The following is a 21979-nucleotide window of genomic DNA, read 5'->3' as shown; positions in this document are numbered from 1 at the left end:
CGAATGGATAGTGAGAGAATGGCTAGGAAAGTATATTTGGGAAATGTGAACTGAACAAATAATAATAATAATAATAATAACCATATCCGCTCCCTAGGTGGAGCATATGGAGTCCACAAACTGTCTCCAGGCTTTTCTGTCGGCTGCCAGCTCCCTTGCATCCTCCCAAGTCAGATCCGCGTCCCGAAGTTCTGACGAGAACTGCCGACGAATTGTCAGCAGTGGTCGTCCTGGGCGGCGCGAACCTGATGCCTTGTAAAAGAGGCAAGCTTGATTAAGGCTCTCAGGAGGCATGCGGAGTACATGGCCAAGCCAACTGAATCGCAAACAAAGATGGCCAAAAAAGACTTGGCACGACCAGATCAATTAGAACTTAAAATCTGGTGGTGTCATAATGTTATTGAAGGGCATGTATCACTGGATGTATGGACGTGAAGGAAGCTAGGAGTATATGTCGGGGCAGAGGAGTGTGGCGTTGAATCCTCTGTACCTGCCTACTCCTGCAGAAAACGGCGTGATGGTAGTAGTAGTAGTAGTAGTAGTAGTAATAGTAGTGTATAAAATTTCACCGATACAGGAAGGGAAATATTTTTGATAATAATTATTTAATTATTTCAGTCCACGTACTTCAATAATGCCGCGAAGATTGATAAATACCTAAGATGCTTTGTTTGCGATTCCATATGACACTTTGTTATAACGAAGAAATACATTATTTCAATTCCACCAATTATACCTTATCTAAGTTTCTTAGATATCATATCGACATACAAGTATCTAGAAATGCCGATAGAAAGAATTTATATGCACAGTGTATATGTATACTCACTCATACTCAGACACATATATAAAAATAGTAATAAATAACTAACTAACCACCACGTCACCTCCCGCAGGCGTTGGCAGAGAGAATAGAACGCCACACCAATCTGTCTTTACAATCAACCTTCGCCTCTTCCGCCAGTTTATGCTTCCCCTCATAATAATTGGCGGGTATGAACCCGACAATTATTCGGACGTAACCACTTTCAATCATTTGAAATACTTGATCATGCCAAGTTTTCTAAGGTCTTCTTATTCTTCTATTACCACCCATATTCGCCTCACAAATAAATATATATATATATATATATATATATATATATATATATATATATATATATATATATATATATATATATATATATATATATATATATATATATATATATATATATATATATATATATATATATATATATATATATATATATATATATATATATATATATATATATATATACATAAATACAATACACCTCCTTGTGGTCTCCTTAGTGATCTTCCTTTCATCTCTTTGTTATGATAATGATAATGTGTTAATTAAAAGAAAGACATTACTATAAGAAAAAAGGAAATAATGGCACTTAACTTATACGGGTTAAATGTACATATAACAACACTTGCATTATCAAATATTTGCACACCCGATACAAGCAATAAACACACATTACGAATCCTTACGGTCGAAGAGCTGAAACCTGTTAGTTTACGCGGTAATGGCGTTAATAATTACTTCTTAGTACGGAATCGGGGGTAATTGTTATGAACAACTCTACCAAATTTGATGCAAGCACTTAAAGGGCTACCTGAAACCTGAAAGTACTAACGGTTCTTTCAGTTTTAATTGTTGAAGTCATTGCCCAAGGCATATTAAGAAAGAACTATTAATTGCGTCGGTAAGAATGGTAAGAAAGACTCGATTATTTTAACACATCAAAAAGCGATATAAAGTAATAATGCAAAGAGATAAGCACTATCGATCAAATTAAGAAAGGTGTGTAGAGATGGTTTGGGCATGTGAAACGAATGAGTGAAGAATGAACATTGAAACAAATTTGTGAGGTGAATGTGGTTGGTAAAATTGTAGAAACAGAGACCGAGGCATGAACAAGTATTAAAATACAGTGAAACCTGGATTTAAAATTTGAGTAGTTGGAAATATCATATTTATGTGGTTTTGTAAATAAATTCAACTAAGTTTAATAGCGGGTATTTTATTCAGGCTAAAACCCTTAAATAACAGGGATTATTCAAACAGGGATCTTAGAAGTAACGTTTTTCGCCAGTATACCCACGATATGAAATGTGCAATAAAGTACACATGTTTTTTAAACTTGACAACCCAGATTTGAGATCCAGGATTTCTAGTGATTTTAGCGGTCAAAACGACCGCTTGGCAGTTCCAGCGTGTACAAGATTTTCGGCTGTTTTTCCAGTCCCCCGTTTAGCGTTTCGGGCACTTGGAACTGAGAGACAATGTACAAAGTCTGTAATAAATTAGTTAGGTGTCGGCACTGCTGGGAGCTGGAAGGACGACCACGACCGGTTTCCTCATAACGGACCACAGTTCAAGTGCACGTTGGATGTAAGGCACTGTTACATCTGAAGCAATCGGGTAATTCCGCATAACGCCATCCACCATACTCCAGACCAGTGCCTCTCAAACTTTTTTGCCGTCAGAACCCTTTTGAAACATTTTTTGAATTGAAATACTTAACGTCAAACTGACTGTGAAATCTAGCAACGGCTTTTACCAGTTTTTGTAAATTTTATACTTGTGAGTAATTTCATGTTTCTTTGTCTTATATTAAAGATATTTCACATTTGTAATAAGCATCTTTAAGTTTAAAGAAGCAAAACGAAAACAGGTAAAAAACATTTCTTAGAAATATCATTTTAGGAGTCGTTCGCGAGAAAACTTAGGATTCACAATGGGTTCTTGCCCAAAAAAGGTTGGACACCTCGCTTTAGACCATAGATTCCCAAAGTAACCTATATAGACCCCCAAGGGTCAATTTCGACTTGTAAGGGGTCTATGTAACCAATGAATAACAGCTGTCCAGACGTTGCACAAACATATTTGATTTACCAAGGTGGGCAGCACTATGTCAAAAGTCAAAATCATAATTAAGTGTGTTAAATTTCGATATTAGGCAGGCAGGAAGTCTACGAGGCGAAAAAGATTGGGAACCAGTGCTCTAGACTCTAGACTCAGACCAATTAGCTCGTTTTTATGTAATTCAATGCGGAGGCTATTAGCACTTGTAGTCATTCATATAACGAATGGATTATTTCGTTAGGTTTTCCCGCTGAAAAAAGCTTTGCATACCACCCACTTCACTGAAATTTTTAACGAATTATGTCAATTATAATTCTTCCTTCCTCCTTTCCATGTTCGCTCCCTAGGTGGAGCATATGGCCAACACGAGTCGTCTCCAAGTCACTCTGTCACGCGCCATCTCCTTGGCTTCCTCCCAGGTCAGTCCGGCGTCTCGAAGTTCCGCTGAGTATAGTCGGTGAATGGTCGTCAGCGGCCTTCCGGGATCCTCAGGGTTGAAAGAAGAGACATGAGGGGTTGATGCCCTCAGGTGGCATTCTAAGGACATGTCCCAACCATGTCCACCTTTTTATAATATACCTGTATATAGTGGTATTTACTAGTTTTTTATGGGTTTTTGACTGCTTGCCCCTAAATATGACCCAAAAGGGCGTAATTAATTCGATTTGGCAGCCGACTTATTATTCAACTGGCAGAAAAGCACCATTGACAATATATAATATAATTAGAAGCGTTAAGTTGGCGCAATTATCGCGAGGGGTTCTCTTGATTAGGAAGGCAGGTAGTAGAAGCGAACGGAACGGTAATGTAATACGTAATTGATGATGACCTGAATTGTGAGTATTTGGTGACCTGCTGGCCCCATACCGTCGCGTGCGATCGCACGGACCAGGAAGTGTGGAATATATTAAATATATCGATTATCATACATAGCGATAATAGGGTATTATCACTCGAGAGTAATATCTAATTTGTTTTGAATATTGAAAGCATTAACTTTGTGGATCATATTGATATATTATTTCGAGAAATAAAAGACTTTGTGTTTTGATCCGCTCACATTTTTATTAACCAACTAGTTTCGGCAACAACCTGTTGCCCTCTTCAGGGTTTAATTTATGACTAAGTAAATAGTAAAAGTCATAAATAATAGCACAATAATACAGTAATAGTACAATAATACAGTAATACAGTAATAATATTACAGTAATAGTAATAGTCATTGATTAAACCCTGAAGAGGGCAACAGGTTGTTGCCGAAACTAGTTGGTTAATAAAAATGTGAGTGGATCAAAATACAAAGTCTTTTATTTCTCGAAATAAAATATCTAATTTAATTATTTATTTTATTTGTTCGGGAATTGTACAGCTTTACATATAAAAAATGATATAATAAACAATAGTTACATTGACAAAAATAAACATTACATTACATTAACAAAAATAGTAACGTTAAAAAAAGCCAATTAAACAATTCCACATTTATGTTATAATAACTATTAAAAAACATTCAGAGATTTAAAAAAAAGGGTATGGTAAAAAAAATAGATTTTTCAGGAAGGAGAAGGAAAGAAGAGGAATTAATGAGGGTGGTTAAAAAAAATTTTTCTAGGTAAGAAGTTTAAAAATAAGAATATATTTATAAATACATACTAAACCTATAAAGGATTGTGTAAGACTCATTTTGCGTTTATAACATCCGATATAATCAATATTTTCATTCATCATTTTCTTTTGCAAAATTCGCCTTCGTAAAACAGTGTTTTCGTAGGTTGGTGAACGACATCACAGAAACGAATCCACACTACTACTATTACGGGTCTATAAAGCAGATACATGAAGGGATACGCCCCATAATACACCCGATGACGTAAAATTTTATGACGTACAGCGTCCGTTTTTGTTTTATTAAAATATCTTAAGTTTAAACCTTCATATCTCCCTTACTTCTCTACAGATTTCAATAAGAATGTTACAGATAGTCTTGTGTTTTTTCATATTAATTTGTTAGCCAATAATAACACATCACGAGAATGATCCATTGTGTCAATGTGTCTACACTTTGCCACACATGAAACGGGATGAAATTCAAATAATTTTATCACCGACTTATAGGATGCGTGCATTGTTAAATTACCATATTTATTGTTTTTATGGTAATTTACTGTACGTGTGCACTTAGTGTCAAAGCGTTATGCGAATAATTTTATTGCGTATAAAGTATTATATGCAGAAATTGTAATCGAAAACCTTTTTTCACCCTAGATTACTAAACTATCAAACACCCACACCAATTGAAAATTAATAATTCTTGAATTCATTTCGCAGTTGGCGGGAATCGAACCCGCAACGCCAGTTGTTTCGCAGTCGAGCGTCTACCCGACTACGCCACGGCGCCTGTCAGATTTACGCACCTCCATTATTAATTTATAAATACCTCTTTTATATTTAGTTCATGGAGCTAAATATAAATTAAGAAAGGTGTGTTGAGATGGTTTGGACATGTGGAACGAATGAGTGACGAAAGAACGGTACAGAGTAAAACAAATTTATGAGGCGAATGTTAGTGGGAAAAGAAGCAGAGGAAGACCGAGAAAAACATGGCACGATCAGGTATGCCAAATACTTGAAAGTGGTCAGGTTAGGAGTCGTAACAATCGGAGGGTATGTATGAGGAGATGCATGAACGTGGAAGAGGCGAAGAATGTTTGCAAGGACAGAGTGGTGTGGCGCTCTATTCTCTCTGCCTACCCCTGCGGGGAAGCGGCGTGATGGTTAGTTAGTTAGTTAGTTATATTTAGTTCATATTTTTAATGACTTTATGGATAATGGAAGCAGGTTGTACAATAATACTGCAAAGTAATCGATGAGTTCTTCGACTAAAAAAATGTATTAGTTATAAGTTTTGTATTGACATTTCTTGATTGGACTGCATTTAATACTTATAATAAAATAACAATTATACAATTTATTTGACCAGAGACCAGGTCTGATGATGTCGGGTACGAAGAAACCCAGTCACTAGTCTGATAAAATATATGTAAAAAAAACTATAAAGTTGCTATTTTATTAAATATTATAGTTAGATTTCGTTTGATGTGTTTCTGTATTTTGGATTTTGTAGTTCTATGCAGTTTCAATAAAGTGTGTTAATCGTGAATTTGCTCACTCTTTTCATGAACGTCATTTATCAAAAATCGTCAATTTTCAGTTGTGCATGTTTCCGGAATGCTCAGAAAATGTACTATATCCCAGCAAAAGCGGCATATTTTTAACTTAATATTTACCCGCTACAGGACAGAAAGTGTTGTTTTTGCATTTTGAAGAAAAGGTATTGTTTATTTTTTTAAACTAAATATTTTTCAAATAGAGAAAATGCCTTCAGGTTATACCTAAATAGATCTGTTGCAAAGTAAAAAGTTCAATAAGTGGCTTGATACTTATTTTCAATACATTTCATTATATTTTTAAAATTTAAAAACGATCTCCTGAAAAATCAAGTTTTTTTTATTTATGACGTTGTTGAAAGGAGTGGGCAAATTGTGTGCTTTGCTGGGATGGATACTCTCAAATAACAAAAGAATTCTTATAAGGAGCAGATGAGGATTAAAATAAGAGGTAATGTTTGAAAAATAGATTGAAGCAAACATTTTTGTTGACGCCGTATGTCTGATTTGATACCGGCGACGATAAAATAAGATAACAAAACATAAAACATCACGAAACAATCGCTTTGATAAAGAAACGTTCTAAGACACGATAAGACAACCTAACGATAAGACAGAGGCAATGTCAATCGTCGCCCGTACGTAATCGAAGGCGGCCATATCTCTATACTTCGTGAAGTTTGCGCTGTGAATTAATATGGGTGAGGCGCTGAAGAAAAGGCGAAGTTTCATGTTCTTCGCCAAGAGACAGGTGTCTGTAAATGTTCCGCTGCAAGACGAGGCGGCCATAGATACTCCGAGCATGTTCAATACCAAGAGCGCGGCTCCCGTTATGCTGAGGGTGAAGACGTCCCCCTTCTTTAATCAGGGTGTTCAGAAAAGGTACGTGTATTCTACGAACATATATCCCTAAGGGTGAAGACTGACCGGAGCCATTTAGTCGTAACGTAACACGTTACGATGCGAGCATTTGTATAGTCAGTACAGCGAGCCGAGCGCTCCATAGTTTCGGATGCTCGCCGCGAGCGATGTTACGACGTTACGTTACGACGAAATGCTCCGGTCAGTCTTTACATAGATAAGATATAGGTCGTCAAAATATGGCTCCGGAGCCGTATGCAGCTCTTTGACCCTTTAAGTGTGGTTCCGGCACAAATATCCGCGGGAAGGCTCTTCGACTCAATTTGATTTTTCAAGCATAAACCTTATTAAAAAACAAACTGAGAAATTGTCTTATATATCGCTCACTCCTTTCAAGAACGTCATAAATCAAAAAACATGATTTTTCAGGAGAACGTTTTTAAAGTTAAAAAATATAATACAATGTATTAAAAATAAATATTAAGCCACTTATTGAACTTTTTACTGTGCAACAGATCTTTTTAGGTAAAACCTGAAGGTTTTTTCTCCATTTGAAAAATATTTACTATATTAAAAAAATATATAATTAAACAATACCTTTTCTTCAAAATTCAAAAACAATACTTTCTGCCCTGTAGCGGGCAAATATTAAGTTAAAAATATGCCGCTTTTGCTGAGATGTAGGCATTCCGAAAACATGCACAACTGAAAATTGACGATTTTTGATAAATGACGATGTTGATATATCCCTAACTAGACGTGATTTAGACAGCCATAGGTCGACAAAGTGTGCCTCCGGAGTCGCATGCGGTTTTTTGACCTTTTAAATGTGGCTCCGGTACAAATATCCGCGGGAAGGTTCTTTGACTCAATTCGATTTTTCAAGCATAAACCTTATTCAAAAGCAAACTGAGAAATCGTCTTATATATGTGAACCTAAAAACGTGATAAAAAAACGACATGCAAACCTGACTTGATTATATATTCAAAGAAGATGCAAGGACATTATTCGCAATAAGTACTGTTCCTATGAATACCTTACTTTCTAAAGATTTTTTTATCAATGAATAAAATCCTTTTTAAGTGTGAAATCATGTTTTATGGGGTGAATCCGTAGTTCGATAAAGGTCTAAAATTAAAATAAATTACGGAAATGCAAACAGATTTGGCTTTCAAGAAAAATTTAATCGTTGTGCTGTGCATATTTGGTTCTTTGACTGATAAGTTTGCCTACCACTGCTAAAAAAAAATACAATTTAATTCTAGTCTATGCATAACACAAGTGATTCGTTACCTAAATCTACTTAATACAATTTATTATTATCATTTTTAATTCAAATTATTATTAAAACTAAATATATTTATGTTTTGAATATTGAAAGCATTAACTTTGTGGATCATATTGATATATTATTTTGAGAAATAAAAAGACTTTGTTTTTTGATCCACTCACATTTTTATTAACAACCAACTAGTTTCGGCAACAACCTGTTGCCCTCTTCAGGGTTTTATTTATGACTGTGAAGAGTGCAACAGGTTGTTGCCGAAACTAGTTGTTTGTTAATAAAAATGTGAATGGATAAAAAAACAGTCTTTTTATTTCTCAAAATGATATTAATATATTTAATTTCTAATTATAATTTCTAGGGATGAAAAGATTGATAAAGATAAAGAAATGAGAGTGAATGCTGAGAACCGAGTGAATGATCCATTGAAATCAGTAATATATAAAAACCCATGAGCGATAGCTAAAAACTGGCAGTACACAACGAAGTCCTGGTTCTAACCTTAATGTAAGGATGTGAAGCATGGAGTTCGCAAAATAAGGATGAAAGTAGACTGAATGCAGCTGGAATACGATCTCTTAGCGATGTATGATAGATGTTCGATTGGTGATACACCTAAGGAAATAATGTAAGGCTGAATAAGCATTATCGATAAAATTAAGAAAGGTGTTTTGAGATGGTTTGGTCATGTGAATCGAATGAGTGAATGAAGAATAGTAAAAAAAAAACACGAGGCGAATGTGGTTGGATATGGAAGCAGAAAAAAGCCGAGGAGAACTTGGTATGAGTAAGTATTTCTAATACTTGAAAGTGGTCAGATCAGGAGTCAGAATAATCAGCGGGTTTGTATGCGGAATAAGTGAAGATTGTTTGCAAAGACAAAGAGTGTCATTAAATACAAATTAAAAAGTTGATCAATATCTCCACTTGATAAAATGGAAAAAATATCCGCATTTTTTTTTCTAACTTATAATATCCCAACCTAAAAAATAACATGTTTATTAATTTATTTTGTAAATTTTATAAAATAGCACAGAAAATATCAGTTTTACTTTTTTTATATAAATAAGTAATCGAATAATTTTTCCCTAATAAAAATGTTTGACGGAACCGACATATTAAAATACCTTTCATAATATGTCGTATGGTATTTGCCAAAAATATTCATATGATCTTGGTGTTGACCTACATAAATTCGGACTGAAAAAATATTCAAACATTCGACAATTTTTCATCTCGATACATTGTTGTGTTGGCAGCTTTATTACCGTACCTTGCTAGACCTTTATTACATTTACAGACAATTTATTGAAACGCAAAATCACGATATTAATATTTTTTATCTGTAAGCAAGCAAGATACGACAGATTAAACATTATCGGTTTATTCGATAGATACATATATAATTACGGCGTGCTAGTACCGACACTAATGTATGGAAGTGAAACATGGAACTGGCAAAGGAAGGATGAAAGCAGAGTGAACGCTGTTGAAATGCGCTCCCTCAGACGAATGTGTGGAAAATCATTGTATGACAGAATTAAAAACGAAGATATAAGAAAATAATGTAAGGCTGAACGAGGAATAATTAAAAAGATTAGGAAGAGTTCTCTGCGGTGGTATGGACATGTGGAGCGAATGGATAACGAGAGAATGACTAAGAAAATATATTTGGCGAATGTGAGAGGGAAAACAGAACGAGGACGACCGAAAAAGACTTGACACGATCAGATCAATCAGAACCTAAAATCTGGCGGTGTCAAAAGTCTGCGTAATCGGAGGGCATGTATAACTAGATGTATGGATGTGAAGGAGGCGAGGAGTGTATGTCAGGACAGAAGAGTGTGGCGAACCATTCTCTTTGCCTACCCTTGCGGGGAAACGGCGTGATGGTAGTAGTAGTAGTATATAATTACTTAAGCTGTAGAAACATAATCTCTAAGAAGGCCAATATTATTCTTTCATAGAAGACTAGAAGAAAAGGGCGTTAAATGATACATTATCACGCAATAAATGCAGAAATTTTGATATGCTGTCGTTATCAAAGAGACATTTTAGCAAATATTTGGCAAAATAGGCCCCCTCCCCCTCCCGTTAAAAATTTTAAATCTTGAATACTCGAAAAAAAAACAAAATAACTCGTCTCCAAAAATATGTATATATTTTTCAAATTACAATAACATCGCCGAAAAGATACGATGATCATTTTTATGATCGTCGATGCCATCTTCTTCTAACCCTTATGCGCCCCAATGGTGCATAGGGTACTGCATCGAATCGACGCAGTGTTATCTTGATTGTCACTTATATGAAGGCAAGGTGATCACTCTTGCGCATCAGGGACCAGTCCAGGGTTATATTAAATAAATATTATAGTATGAAATCACTTATATTTATTTTTACCCCCACCCGGGAATAGAGCCCGGGACCTCAAGCGCGGTAGCTAAATACGCTAACCATTACACCACAGAGGCGGACTATGCAATCTATCAGTGATTTATTTTATTTATTGAATCAGCATTTACTTTGTGGAATAACATGTTGATTTTTTTATTGAATAGTTTTAATTTTTCCCTGTAGATGAAAACATCTGCAGTTTTCGAAACTTCTTCTTTTACCATGTTCGCTCTCTATGTGGAACATATGGCCAACACGAAACTAGTCGTGTGTAATGAAATAGAACTCTTTGAGTGTGTCCAAATACTTGTTCACAAAATCTGGATTAATCCAGATTTTGTGAACAAGTATTTGGACACACTCAAAATGTTGTAAATAAATTATCTGGTCAAATTATAAGCTTAAAAAAAATAATAAAAATGAAAATGGTATTTTCTGGCGTTTCTCATGTGTGTGATTATAATCCAGGATTCGGACCTCACATACTAATATAAGAGTTTCTGCTTAATAAAAAAGCTTCTTTACATCTCACCAATAGATGTCTCTAGTGAAGTTCTAGTGATTCAAGAACAAGGTTTCGAAATTGGTTCATATATATAGAACTTCCAAGAATTTGAGTAGTGTGGTTGTCAATAATGGGTAGAATTGGTGAATGTTACACGTGTGTAAAGTGGCCACTTAAACCAGCCGATGACGGTGGTCAGCCCCGTAAATGCCCAGACTTCCATATTCTTCTTCATCTTTGATGAGATGTCAAAAAATAATATGAAATAGAACTCATTAAATGGTATTATACTATGTAGTGATTTATTTATTTGCTGCTTTTTGTCGGCCTTTGAAAAGCTTTTCCACCGGTCCTTGCTTTTACTAAAAGTTCATTTTTTTATCCGATAAAGACTTAAATAACTAATTATATGTGTGCATTAAAAAATAGTAAAATATCTAGAATAAAATTAATGGTGAAAAAAACATGTTTTATTATCTCTTAACAATTTGAATGATAATTGATGGAATGTAATTTATATGTTTGCTTACATTTATGGTGAGAATGGACGCAAATCTTGATCCCTATAGTGTTATCTTGCAAGCGTATTATTTGTTTATTGTGTTTGTATAATGGATTTTGAGATATCGATCATTTGAATGCTTTCTTTGCATTGTAAAATTGATTCTTAATCCTGGATTAAAATAAAATAAAGAAATATCTATTTAAAAGTGTTGACGTGCATTTTTATTTTCGAATTATTATTCAGTAATATCCTAAATTATAATTATTCGCACAATGTTTCGAGTTTTCACAAATCAATCTATCAATTAAATTTTCCAACAATTCTCCTGTTATAAATATTTATTTTTATTACAATTTCTTGGAAAAGGTTTATTATTCATTGTTATTTTTGTCCGCTTTTAATTTATTTCACACGAAATAAAAATAATCATAGAAAAAGTTACCGTAGAATGGGGCTACTGTTATTACTTGAGCCCAGTACAAAAAAGAGGTTTAAATCTGTATTTGGTCTACAATAATGAACGTAAAAATAAGTGTCACCTGTCAGGGAAACAATGAATCATGTCGATACGTTCATTATTGTAGACCAAATACTGATCTAAATATTTTTTGTACTGGGCTCAAGTAACACATCAAAGTTCAAGTACCCCCATTCTACGGTACATATATATTTTTGAAAACGACGAATCCTGACTAATCTACGACACAATGTGTTATTTAAAAAAAAATCTAGTTGATATGAGAATCGAATGAGTGAAGAAAGAATAGTAAAATAAATTTATGAGGCGAATGAAGTTGGCAATAGAAGCAGAAGACCATCGAGCAAAACTTGGCATCATTAAGTATTTTAAATACTTGATCATGCCAAGCGGTCAGGTCAGGTGTCGGAATAACCGGCGGTTATGTACGAGGAGATGTATGAATGTGGAAGAGGCGAAGATGGTTTGCAAAGACAGATTAGTCTTCTATTCTCTCTGCCTATCCCTACTGAGAAGCAGCGTGATAGTTAGTTATTTTATAATAATAAACTGTAAAGAATATGCATATTTCTAAATTATTATACATAGTTATTTTAGTTATCTAAAAGGCGTTATTTGACATGGTCACATTATCAGATTCAAATGTATCATAATTATTCGTACACTTAACATACCTGTATAATTTTCAGATACTTATATGTAAACATGTAAATTTTTTTAAACAATGTAAAATTTTTGTGGATGCTGATGAAGTTTATATTCAAAATTTATTTTTTCATAAGATTCTTTACTTCCTAGTAAAAAAATATTGCCTTTTCAGGGGATCGTTTGGAGCCATTGAAGATTTAGTACAATGTCCACTCTGCATAGAGAAATTAAATAACCCCAAAATGTTACCCTGCCAGCACACTTTCTGTCTTCAGTGCTTGAAATCACTTGTCAAAGGTATTTATTTATTTTGAATGTAATGAAATATAATTACAAAAGTCGGTGCAAATCAAAAATGACTAACTCCATCAGTGGAGGCTTATTAAAAAAATAAAAATTAAATTAAAAAAAACTCCGTCTTAGGTAAAACATTAACTAAGGTAAATTATTGATATTTCGAGTACAATGAAATTAATAAACTTTTCTTTTAAATTTGATCTTAAAGTGACGTTATGTTCGCAATAAAAGTTCATTTATTTGCCCAAAAGTTCATTTTTTATTGATGGCAGATTATATCACTTTTTATTTACAATATAAAATGTTAATTCAACAAAATGCAATTATTGAATCAACGGAGTGATCCTTATAATTTGTTTCTGTTTTGAAAAAAATTCTTACATGAATCATTGTTTATTTCTACGCTTAACATCCATTATCATGGCGCCGAGTGTTTCACAGTGAAAAATTTCAATGATATGTTGCATTTATTATATTGACCTGTGGATTTACAAATATTTGATCGATAGCTGCTATGAAGATACGTATATAAATATATATTTATTTATATATATATATATATATATATATATATATATATATATATATATATATATATATATATATATATATATATATATATATATATATATATATATATAAATAATAAGGTTTTTTGAACCAAAGCCATAAAATAACGTAGAAGAATAATAATGAATAATAGCTAATTAGTTATCATTAACTACAGAATGAAGTTTTTAAAATGATTATGAACATTTTAATATATTTTTTTACATAAATGTTAGTAATTTTGGTAATCTTACTAATATTTTTCTAAAAATGAGTAACTGCAAAGTAAATCCTTTAAATATTAATAATATTGAGGATATGATCATGAACACATTAAATATTTTATTGTCATATAATAACCCTCTTCAAGAAAAGGAGTTACGCTGCCCCTCATGTCAGTCTAAGTACACAGCCGGTCCAGATTTCCTGGATGCCTTACCATCAAACCTCTACATCGACAACCTCCTGAAGCTGCTCATCCCTCCATCTGGCCAGCCCGGGGACCGTCCCGCCACTATAGCCGTGCCCAAAGAGGCTGGCATGCTACAAAAACGGTGCTGCAAATGCCAATCCCTCATAGACTCACTTAACCAGAATTGTTGCAATCATTGCAAACAGGTAAAAGATTATAATAATTGAAGAAAATTTAATATTTGGTGACAAAATATGAGTACATAACCAGTCACTGAGATTTTAGTGTATCCATGTTAGTAATATTATTAAATTAATTTCAATTAACAACATTTTGAATGTGTCCAAATACTTGTTCACAAAATCTGGATTATCTCCAATTACAGGAGTTATTTTCATTGTTGGGTAATATATCCAAAATACAACAAGGTTTGTGTTGGATTGAATTCTACATTTATTTATGTATATGTTAATATGTGACGCGTTTCGTCTTCTTAGGACATTATCAAACACAGTATTTGATAATGTCCTAAGAAGACGAAACGCGTCACGTATTAAGATATACATAAATAAATATAGAATTCAATCCACACAAACCTTGCTTTGTTTTGGATATATTACCCAACAATTCAATATGGAATTCTACCAACTGTCTGCAGTTACATTTAATAAGTTATTTTCATATTATTTTTGATCTCATCAAAGATGAAGAAGAATATAGAAGTCTGGGCATTTACAGGGCTGACGGGCGTCAAAGGCTGGTTTTAGTGATCACTTATCACGTGCAACATTCACCAATTCTACCCATTATTGACAACCACACTGCTCAAACTCTTGGAAGCTCTATATATATGAGCCAATTTTAAAACATTATTCTTGAATCACTAGAACTTGTGAACCAATGACATATTGTTCAACATTGCGGTAGCTCTTCCTACAGGCATAACCATCGGCAGGTTGGTCCTGTGTATAGGAAAGTCAAACAATCTATGCCGATGCTGTCTTAGGTAACTATCGGGAACATACAGACCAATGCTTCGGATAATTTCAGGATTATCGATCATACCGCACAACAATCGATAAAAATGCGTAATGAAATACACATTCCTTCTAGTTTCTAAACTATCCATATCTTCGTTAGGACAATCACTAGTATGAAAACAACGCTATCCAACTGGATTATATGTTCTTTGGGTGCCCGTTTTATGATGGCTACTTGAACTTCCTTTCAGACCTTTATAGCACTAACATTCCATTTCCAACTAACATCTCAACCTTATTAACCTCCCCTAACAACTTGTAGGTATATAAAATAAATTGTAAATTTCTTCAAATTAATTGTATAAGTTTGTTAAGGTGTAATAAATGTAAAATAATTCACTTATAAAAGTAACCCAACTAACAGGAATACTAATATTTTAAATTCAAATATGAAAAGTATAAATGTAAAATGGAAGGGTGAAAAGCCATAAAAAAGAAGAGGAAGAAGAACGCTATCTATCACTACCATAGCACTATTTACATACTTATACCTATGCAAAATAATCATCACATGCATTTTAGTCAAATCGAAGACCAACGTAAAAAGGGTGTTTATTAAAAAAGGGTCAAGGATCTGTCAGTTTGGAAAAGTGGAAGGGAACTAAAGTGGGTAACAAGTCTTACTTTTAACCAATGATGTCGAATCAAAAATCAGACACAATATGGAAAATTAATTTGGGTGTTGACTGAAGGAAAGTTATTTTTAGGACCTTCCATATATGTATAAAAGATTTCCATATTATTTTATTTCAACCCTATTATTTTGTTAAACGGTAAAAAGCAATTTGAAATATAAACTTTTTAACTTGAAAAAAAAATGTATTTTTATTAGTCAAATATAAGTGTTCAGACGTTAAAAACTCAACAAATGTATATAATTGTCATTCACAGCATGCTGCAAAGCGAAAATAAGTTTTCAAAACATTTCAGACCCTAATTATTTTACTTAATTATTAATTTTTCTTCTTCATCCATGTCTATTTTATAGTGGCCTAACACAATGAGAACTGACTAAGTTGGCCTAGCAAAATAGAAAAATGCAGAAGTAGTAGAAATGTTTTTGCATAATAAAATGCAGGAATTTATTACAGGTAGCTTTCATACCTTTGAATACCTGCCAATTGGAAACCTGAAACCAATAATTCAAATTCTATCATTGTTTGAACTCAATAGGTAGTCAGGTCATTAGACTAAGTTTAATTTATTGTTATTTGCTCTTAATGTTTATCAAACTAAGGGGAAAGGGGCTTTCAAATAGTTTGTTTTTTTATATACATTTATTTTGTCTGTTTTACAGTACACATAGTTTAACACAAATTAGTATTTATAATGTATGATATAAAAAAAAAACTAACTAACTAACCATCACGCCGCTTCCTCGCAGGGGTAGGCAGAGAGGATAGAACATCACACCACTCTGTCCTAGCAAACATTCTTCACCTCTTCCACGTTCATGCATCTCCTCATACATACCCGCCGATTGTTTCGACTCCTAACCTGACCACTTTCAAGAATTTGGCATACTTCATCGTGCCAAGTTTTTCTCGGTCTTCCTCTGCTCTTTTTTCCAATTACATTCGCCTCATAAATTTGTTTTACCGTTCTTTCCTCACTCATTCGATCTACATGTCCAAACCACCTTAACACAAAACATCTCAAAATACCTTTCTTAATTTTATCAATAATGCTTGTCTCAGCTTTGCATTCCTTCCTTATTTCACTATTCGAATCTCACTACATCGTTTTGTCGCACATTCTTCTGAGAGATTGCATTTCGGCTGCATTCAGTCTACTTTCATCCTTCTTTTGCCAACTCCATGTTTCACTTCCATACATTAGAGTTGGAACCAGAACTCCGTTGTGTACTGCCAGTTTAGCTTTCGCTGATAGGTTTTTATTTGCTATAACTGACTATGTATGGTATTACTTGTAATAACTGTTAAATTTGATTTTATAGATTTTCTGTGGCGTTTGCTGGTCAGCTCATATAACTGAACTGAAAACACAAATTGGAAGCCTGGTTCGACAGCTGGAAACTGGATCGCTGAGACTCAATCATAGATTAGCAGATTACAAGGTATTTAAATATATATTTTAGGATAAGATTTTCACAGATGTTCAGGTGCTGGTAGTATTTACTGGTTAATTTTAAAATATTGATAACACACACCACTATAATATCAAAGAAAAACAATATTTTAAGGATCCATTTCATAATCAATATTCTGCTAATTTAATTGTTTTTATTTAAACAGGACAGATATGAATGGCTCGTAAACAACATCAATTCTTCCATTGCCAAGAAGATTGACGATATCAACTTGGAAAAAGAAAATCTACTCGCGGAAGCTGAAAATATTCTGCAATACGGTGAGACATCCGCAGAAGCCTTACAGAAAGAACTAAAGACAACGCAAGAAAATGTTGATAGCTATGTGACTGTTGACTTTGATAACATTACTGATGATCATGAAAAGGTAAGCTATGTACAAATATTTCAAACAATTTCAGCATCTCAGAAGCTCGGGAAAAAATGTTATTATTGTAAAAGTCTCATTGCTGCAGTGCCTATAGTGATAAAATGCTTGAACATGTTGATTAGTTTGAATGACTTTTTTTTTTTTAAATCCCAATCACACAAATAAATATGATAACAGTATTATTTTTTGACATCTCATCAAAGATGAAGAAGAATATGGAAGTCTGGGCATTTACGGGGCTGACGACCGTCATAGGCTGGTTTAAATGATCACTTTACACACGTGTAACATTCACCAATTCTACCCATTATTGACAACCACACTACTCAAACTCTTGGAAGTTCTATATGTATGAACCAATTTAGAAACCTTGTTCTTGAATCACTAGAACTTCACTAGAGACATCTATTGGTGAGATGTAAAGAAGCTTTTTACTAAGCAGAAACTCTTATATTAGTATGTGAGGTCCGAATCCTGGATTATAATCACACACATGAGAAACGCCAGAAATACCATTTTCATTTTTATTATTTAAGCTTATAATTTGACCGGATAATTTATTTACAACATTTTGAGTGTGTCCAAATACTTGTTCACAAAATCTGGATTATCTCCAATTACATTTACATTATTTTCATTTTATTAATAATATGAAAATAACTCCTGTAATTGGAGATAATCCAGATTTTGTGGACAAGTATTTGGACACAGTCAAAATGTTGTAGGATAATAGTACCTACTTTATTTAAAAAACACTGTTTTATACAATTCTTTCATTTATTTTATTAGGTTTATTATTCAACTCTTAAGTTTATTATAGAACAGTGGCCACCAACGAACGGCCTGCGGGCCGGGTTAGGCCTGGCAAAGATTTTCATCCAGCACTCCTAATATTTCCAATTTCCGCGCATAAATAATTCATTAAGTAAATATTCATTTCATAGAATTTTGTTTGTGAATTCACTGATGGTCATAAAAAGGTTTTCAATTCACAAAAGCTTGAATTTGGATGTGAATTCACGGCAGCTACATTTCAATTCATCAGTAGGTAGAAGGTAGTGGAGTCATAGTAAAAATGTTGGTTATTTGAGATAATAAGAGTTGTCAGTGTTTTTTGGAGATTGGACTTTTTACACTCGGAAAGAATAACAAAATGAACATACTCTACACATAAAAGATATTTTATGGCTCTTTTAGTGATTCTAACAGGGCATATAGTTCTCTAAAACTAGATATTTCTACATAATAGTGAATATATTTATATCAGGAAAAAAGCACATAGTCTGATCAGAATAATAATTTATTCTTAATCCGGGCCCCAGGTTTTAAAAAAATCAATTGAGGCATTTTCTGAAAAAAGTTGGTGACCACTGCTTAAGAATATTATTTATAATTATTTTATAGTTTTTAATTTACACATTATTTATTTCAAAATGCCATTTAAATCGTAAATTAATATTTTTCACAGGTGACCATGTTTATGAATTTCCATCGGAAAACTGTGGATATCCTGAATGATGTCGCTCACTGGGGGGAGACAAAATATTCATTCGATCAGGAGAATTTCAAGATTGAAGAGGATCTAGATATTCCAAATGATGCGGAAGCTGACGAACCAGTAACAGTGGGAGTTAAAGGTGTTCATAATCCCTTAGAAAGTACTGAAAACCTGACACTTTACTACAGGTAAATAAAATTATATACATAACATCGGAAATGATCATTTGCATGTTACTACATAAATTCAGACTAAAAAACTAGCAACTATTATGATCATGGTTTGATTTTTTTCTCGCTCCCACAAACCAAACCTTGATCAGCATGAAGAGAATCTTAAAATAATTGCTGTTCATTTCTACACTCATATTCCAAACAAATTTGGAGATGAAACATACAAGTTTCAAATTATGCACGCAATGTTTATTTCTACATTTATCCTCCAACTTCAAACTCGATTATAATAACACTGACTTGAATTACCGTTAAACATAAAATGACAAATATTATTTGCTATAATGACCTCTAGTCATAAAGCAATGCTTGATCAATGCATTCTAAAAAATAATAAATCCAAATTTTGACTATTAGTACATATTAGTACTGAAAATAATATTCATCATTTCTTCTTCCTGGCTAAATCCCAACTTATCGTCTTTGTAGACTGCTAGGGCCAGCTCTCCTCGCCCTCAGGTTGTAGGTCCTTCCGTCATGGACAACGTCACCTAGGCCATATGTCTTCGAACCATGTTCTCTCTTTGCAGCATCAATGAATTTTTTGGTCTTCTTCTAGATATCTTTCTACTTAATACTATTCATCATTTGTGCATCAGAAATGATCCTTAGTTGTATTAATATTCCTTTCCAGATCCCGTAATTTCACCCCCAGAATGGATTGGAGAAAGTGCCAGAGGCCAGCAGGGGTAGCGGTAGCGCCGTGGGTTGGCCAAGAGAACCTTTATGTCTGCACCACAGACTCGCATCATATATTCGTCCTCGACAAAGCAAAGGGAAAGATAATTCAAAGAATAACAGATCCCAGATTACTATTCCCCCACAGCATAGCTTTCTCACAGCTGAGGAATGAAATATTTGTAACAGGTGATGATTGAAATAACTTTTAATTTTCTGAAATATGAAATAAAGTAATAAAATCAAAACATGATATGATCTGGTACACTTTTACTCTTACCACTCTGTAGGCCAAACATTCTGGCCCGTATGATTCTAGTAGGCAGCTCCGTGGGCCCAATGTCTGGCCCGGCGCAGGTATAACTATAATCACCGATTTCTCTATCACCCAAGTATATTCTACCAAAAAAAATTCTGAAAAATACAGTTAATCTTAATTAACACGGTCATACAAATTGCCAGATAGTGTCCCAAAATAAGGGAACCAAAATATTTACTTTAATGGTAGAAAAACATCACATTTTTTTGATGAGAGTAGCTGATCAGTTATGAGAAAAAATGGTCAGAGAGGAAAGGGTTAAAAGTTGACACGTGAAGAGTCTTGATGGATATACATGTATGGAATGCATGAATGTATAGTTCTATAAGTATGTATTTACATCATGCATTGCAAAGAAATGTTCTGACCACTTCATTATGAAAGCCGTAAGTTATGAACTTGAAGTGTACATGTTTTCATATTTCAGATAAATGGAGTCATTGCGTGCATGTCTTATCTAAAGAAGGGGAATATTTAAGAAGCATCGGAGGTAAAGGCAATAAGGATGGGTGCTTCAGATCACCGGAAGGCATTGCAGTAGATGTAACAGAAAACTTCTTGTATGTCTGCGATACAGGAAATGATAGGGTCCAGGTAAGAACATATTACGAAATGTGCAAAATCTTTTAATCTTTCCATATCAGTTAATAAATATTACACTCGCATTATCCTAATTTCTGCAGGTCTTCAACATCGACAGCGGTACGTTCGTCAGGTATATAGGAATAGTAAACAGAACTCAGGATCCGAGTAAAAAGAATTCTACCGCTCGATACACTCAGCTGAACGCTCCAACAGCCATAGCTCTGTTACCTGACAAGGTCATCATTGCCGATAGCGGAAGCGGGAAAATTAAAATCTATTCACTCGATGGAGAAAAGCGCCAGGAGTTTGGATCCGTCGGCAGTCACAAGGGGCAGTTCAGGCATCCAGAAGCCCTGGCCATAGATCCTCTGGGATTCATACTCGTAGGAGATTCGGGAAATGCCAGGGTTCAGGTGTTCAAACCCAATGGACAACTAGTCAGGGTGTTCGGAGGCAAAGGGCTGAATTCCGGACAATTTGGGTGGATCTCTGGGCTCCATATAACTCCGCAATTAGAAGTGATAGTGAGCGATCCGAGAAATCATCGTATTTATATATTTTAATTAAAATATAACAAATTTTATATTTCACATTCATATTTTTAATGATAATAGAGTAAGAATAAAATAGAGCAATAATTTTACCTATTATATAGAATAAGATTTATAAAATTTTCAAATGAAATTTATTCTGTATTATTAAATTTATTTTTTTTCTGATACAAAATTGTAAAAATGTCACATCTTCCACGTGGAAAAACCTTGAATTCAAAATGTATGTACAACTCGAGAATCGAAACTTGCGAACTAATCATAAAATCCTTGTCTCTCCAATTTCACTTTATCCGCAAAGAATCCAATGTATATAACAACAAAAAACTGTAATAATGCAGACACAATGCAAATACCGGAAAAGACTTCTGTGATGCTGTGAACGTATGATGTCATAGCACTGACACAACCGACTTTATACACATTCGTTACATCACAAGGCATGCGGCCTCCGCAACATGAGTCAGGGAAGCCATTTCTGTAATTATCTGGGTTGTTGTATCCGCAGCAATGGAGCTTATATTCAACTCTTGAAAAATACTCCGTCGACGTTGAGTTTCCCATTGTCATACCTACAAACTGCTCCTTGAAGACTCTTCCTACGATAGA

General features: G+C 33.9%; 1 protein-coding gene across 1 annotated transcript; it reads left to right on the top strand.

Moving 5' to 3' along the window:
• Window positions 1-6701: 6701 nt before the first annotated feature.
• Window positions 6702-21615, top strand: LOC148311782 (uncharacterized). Its single transcript, XM_088278333.1, has 9 exons — window positions 6702-6930; window positions 12901-13025; window positions 13945-14192; window positions 16984-17103; window positions 17282-17503; window positions 18975-19192; window positions 19872-20104; window positions 20662-20828; window positions 20918-21615. The coding sequence occupies exons 1-9, from the start codon at window positions 6746-6748 to the stop codon at window positions 21380-21382; spliced, it is 1983 nt and encodes a 660-aa protein (XP_088134459.1). The 5' UTR covers window positions 6702-6745; the 3' UTR covers window positions 21383-21615.
• The last annotated feature ends 364 nt before the right edge of the window (window positions 21616-21979 follow it).

The sequence above is a fragment of the Brachycentrus maculatus genome, unplaced genomic scaffold (genome assembly GCF_059751285.1).
Source record: "Brachycentrus maculatus isolate JH-2025_06_01 unplaced genomic scaffold, ASM5975128v1 h1tg000056l, whole genome shotgun sequence".
Classification (NCBI taxonomy): domain Eukaryota; kingdom Metazoa; phylum Arthropoda; class Insecta; order Trichoptera; family Brachycentridae; genus Brachycentrus; species Brachycentrus maculatus.
This window is presented reverse-complemented; position numbering and strand designations above follow the sequence as displayed.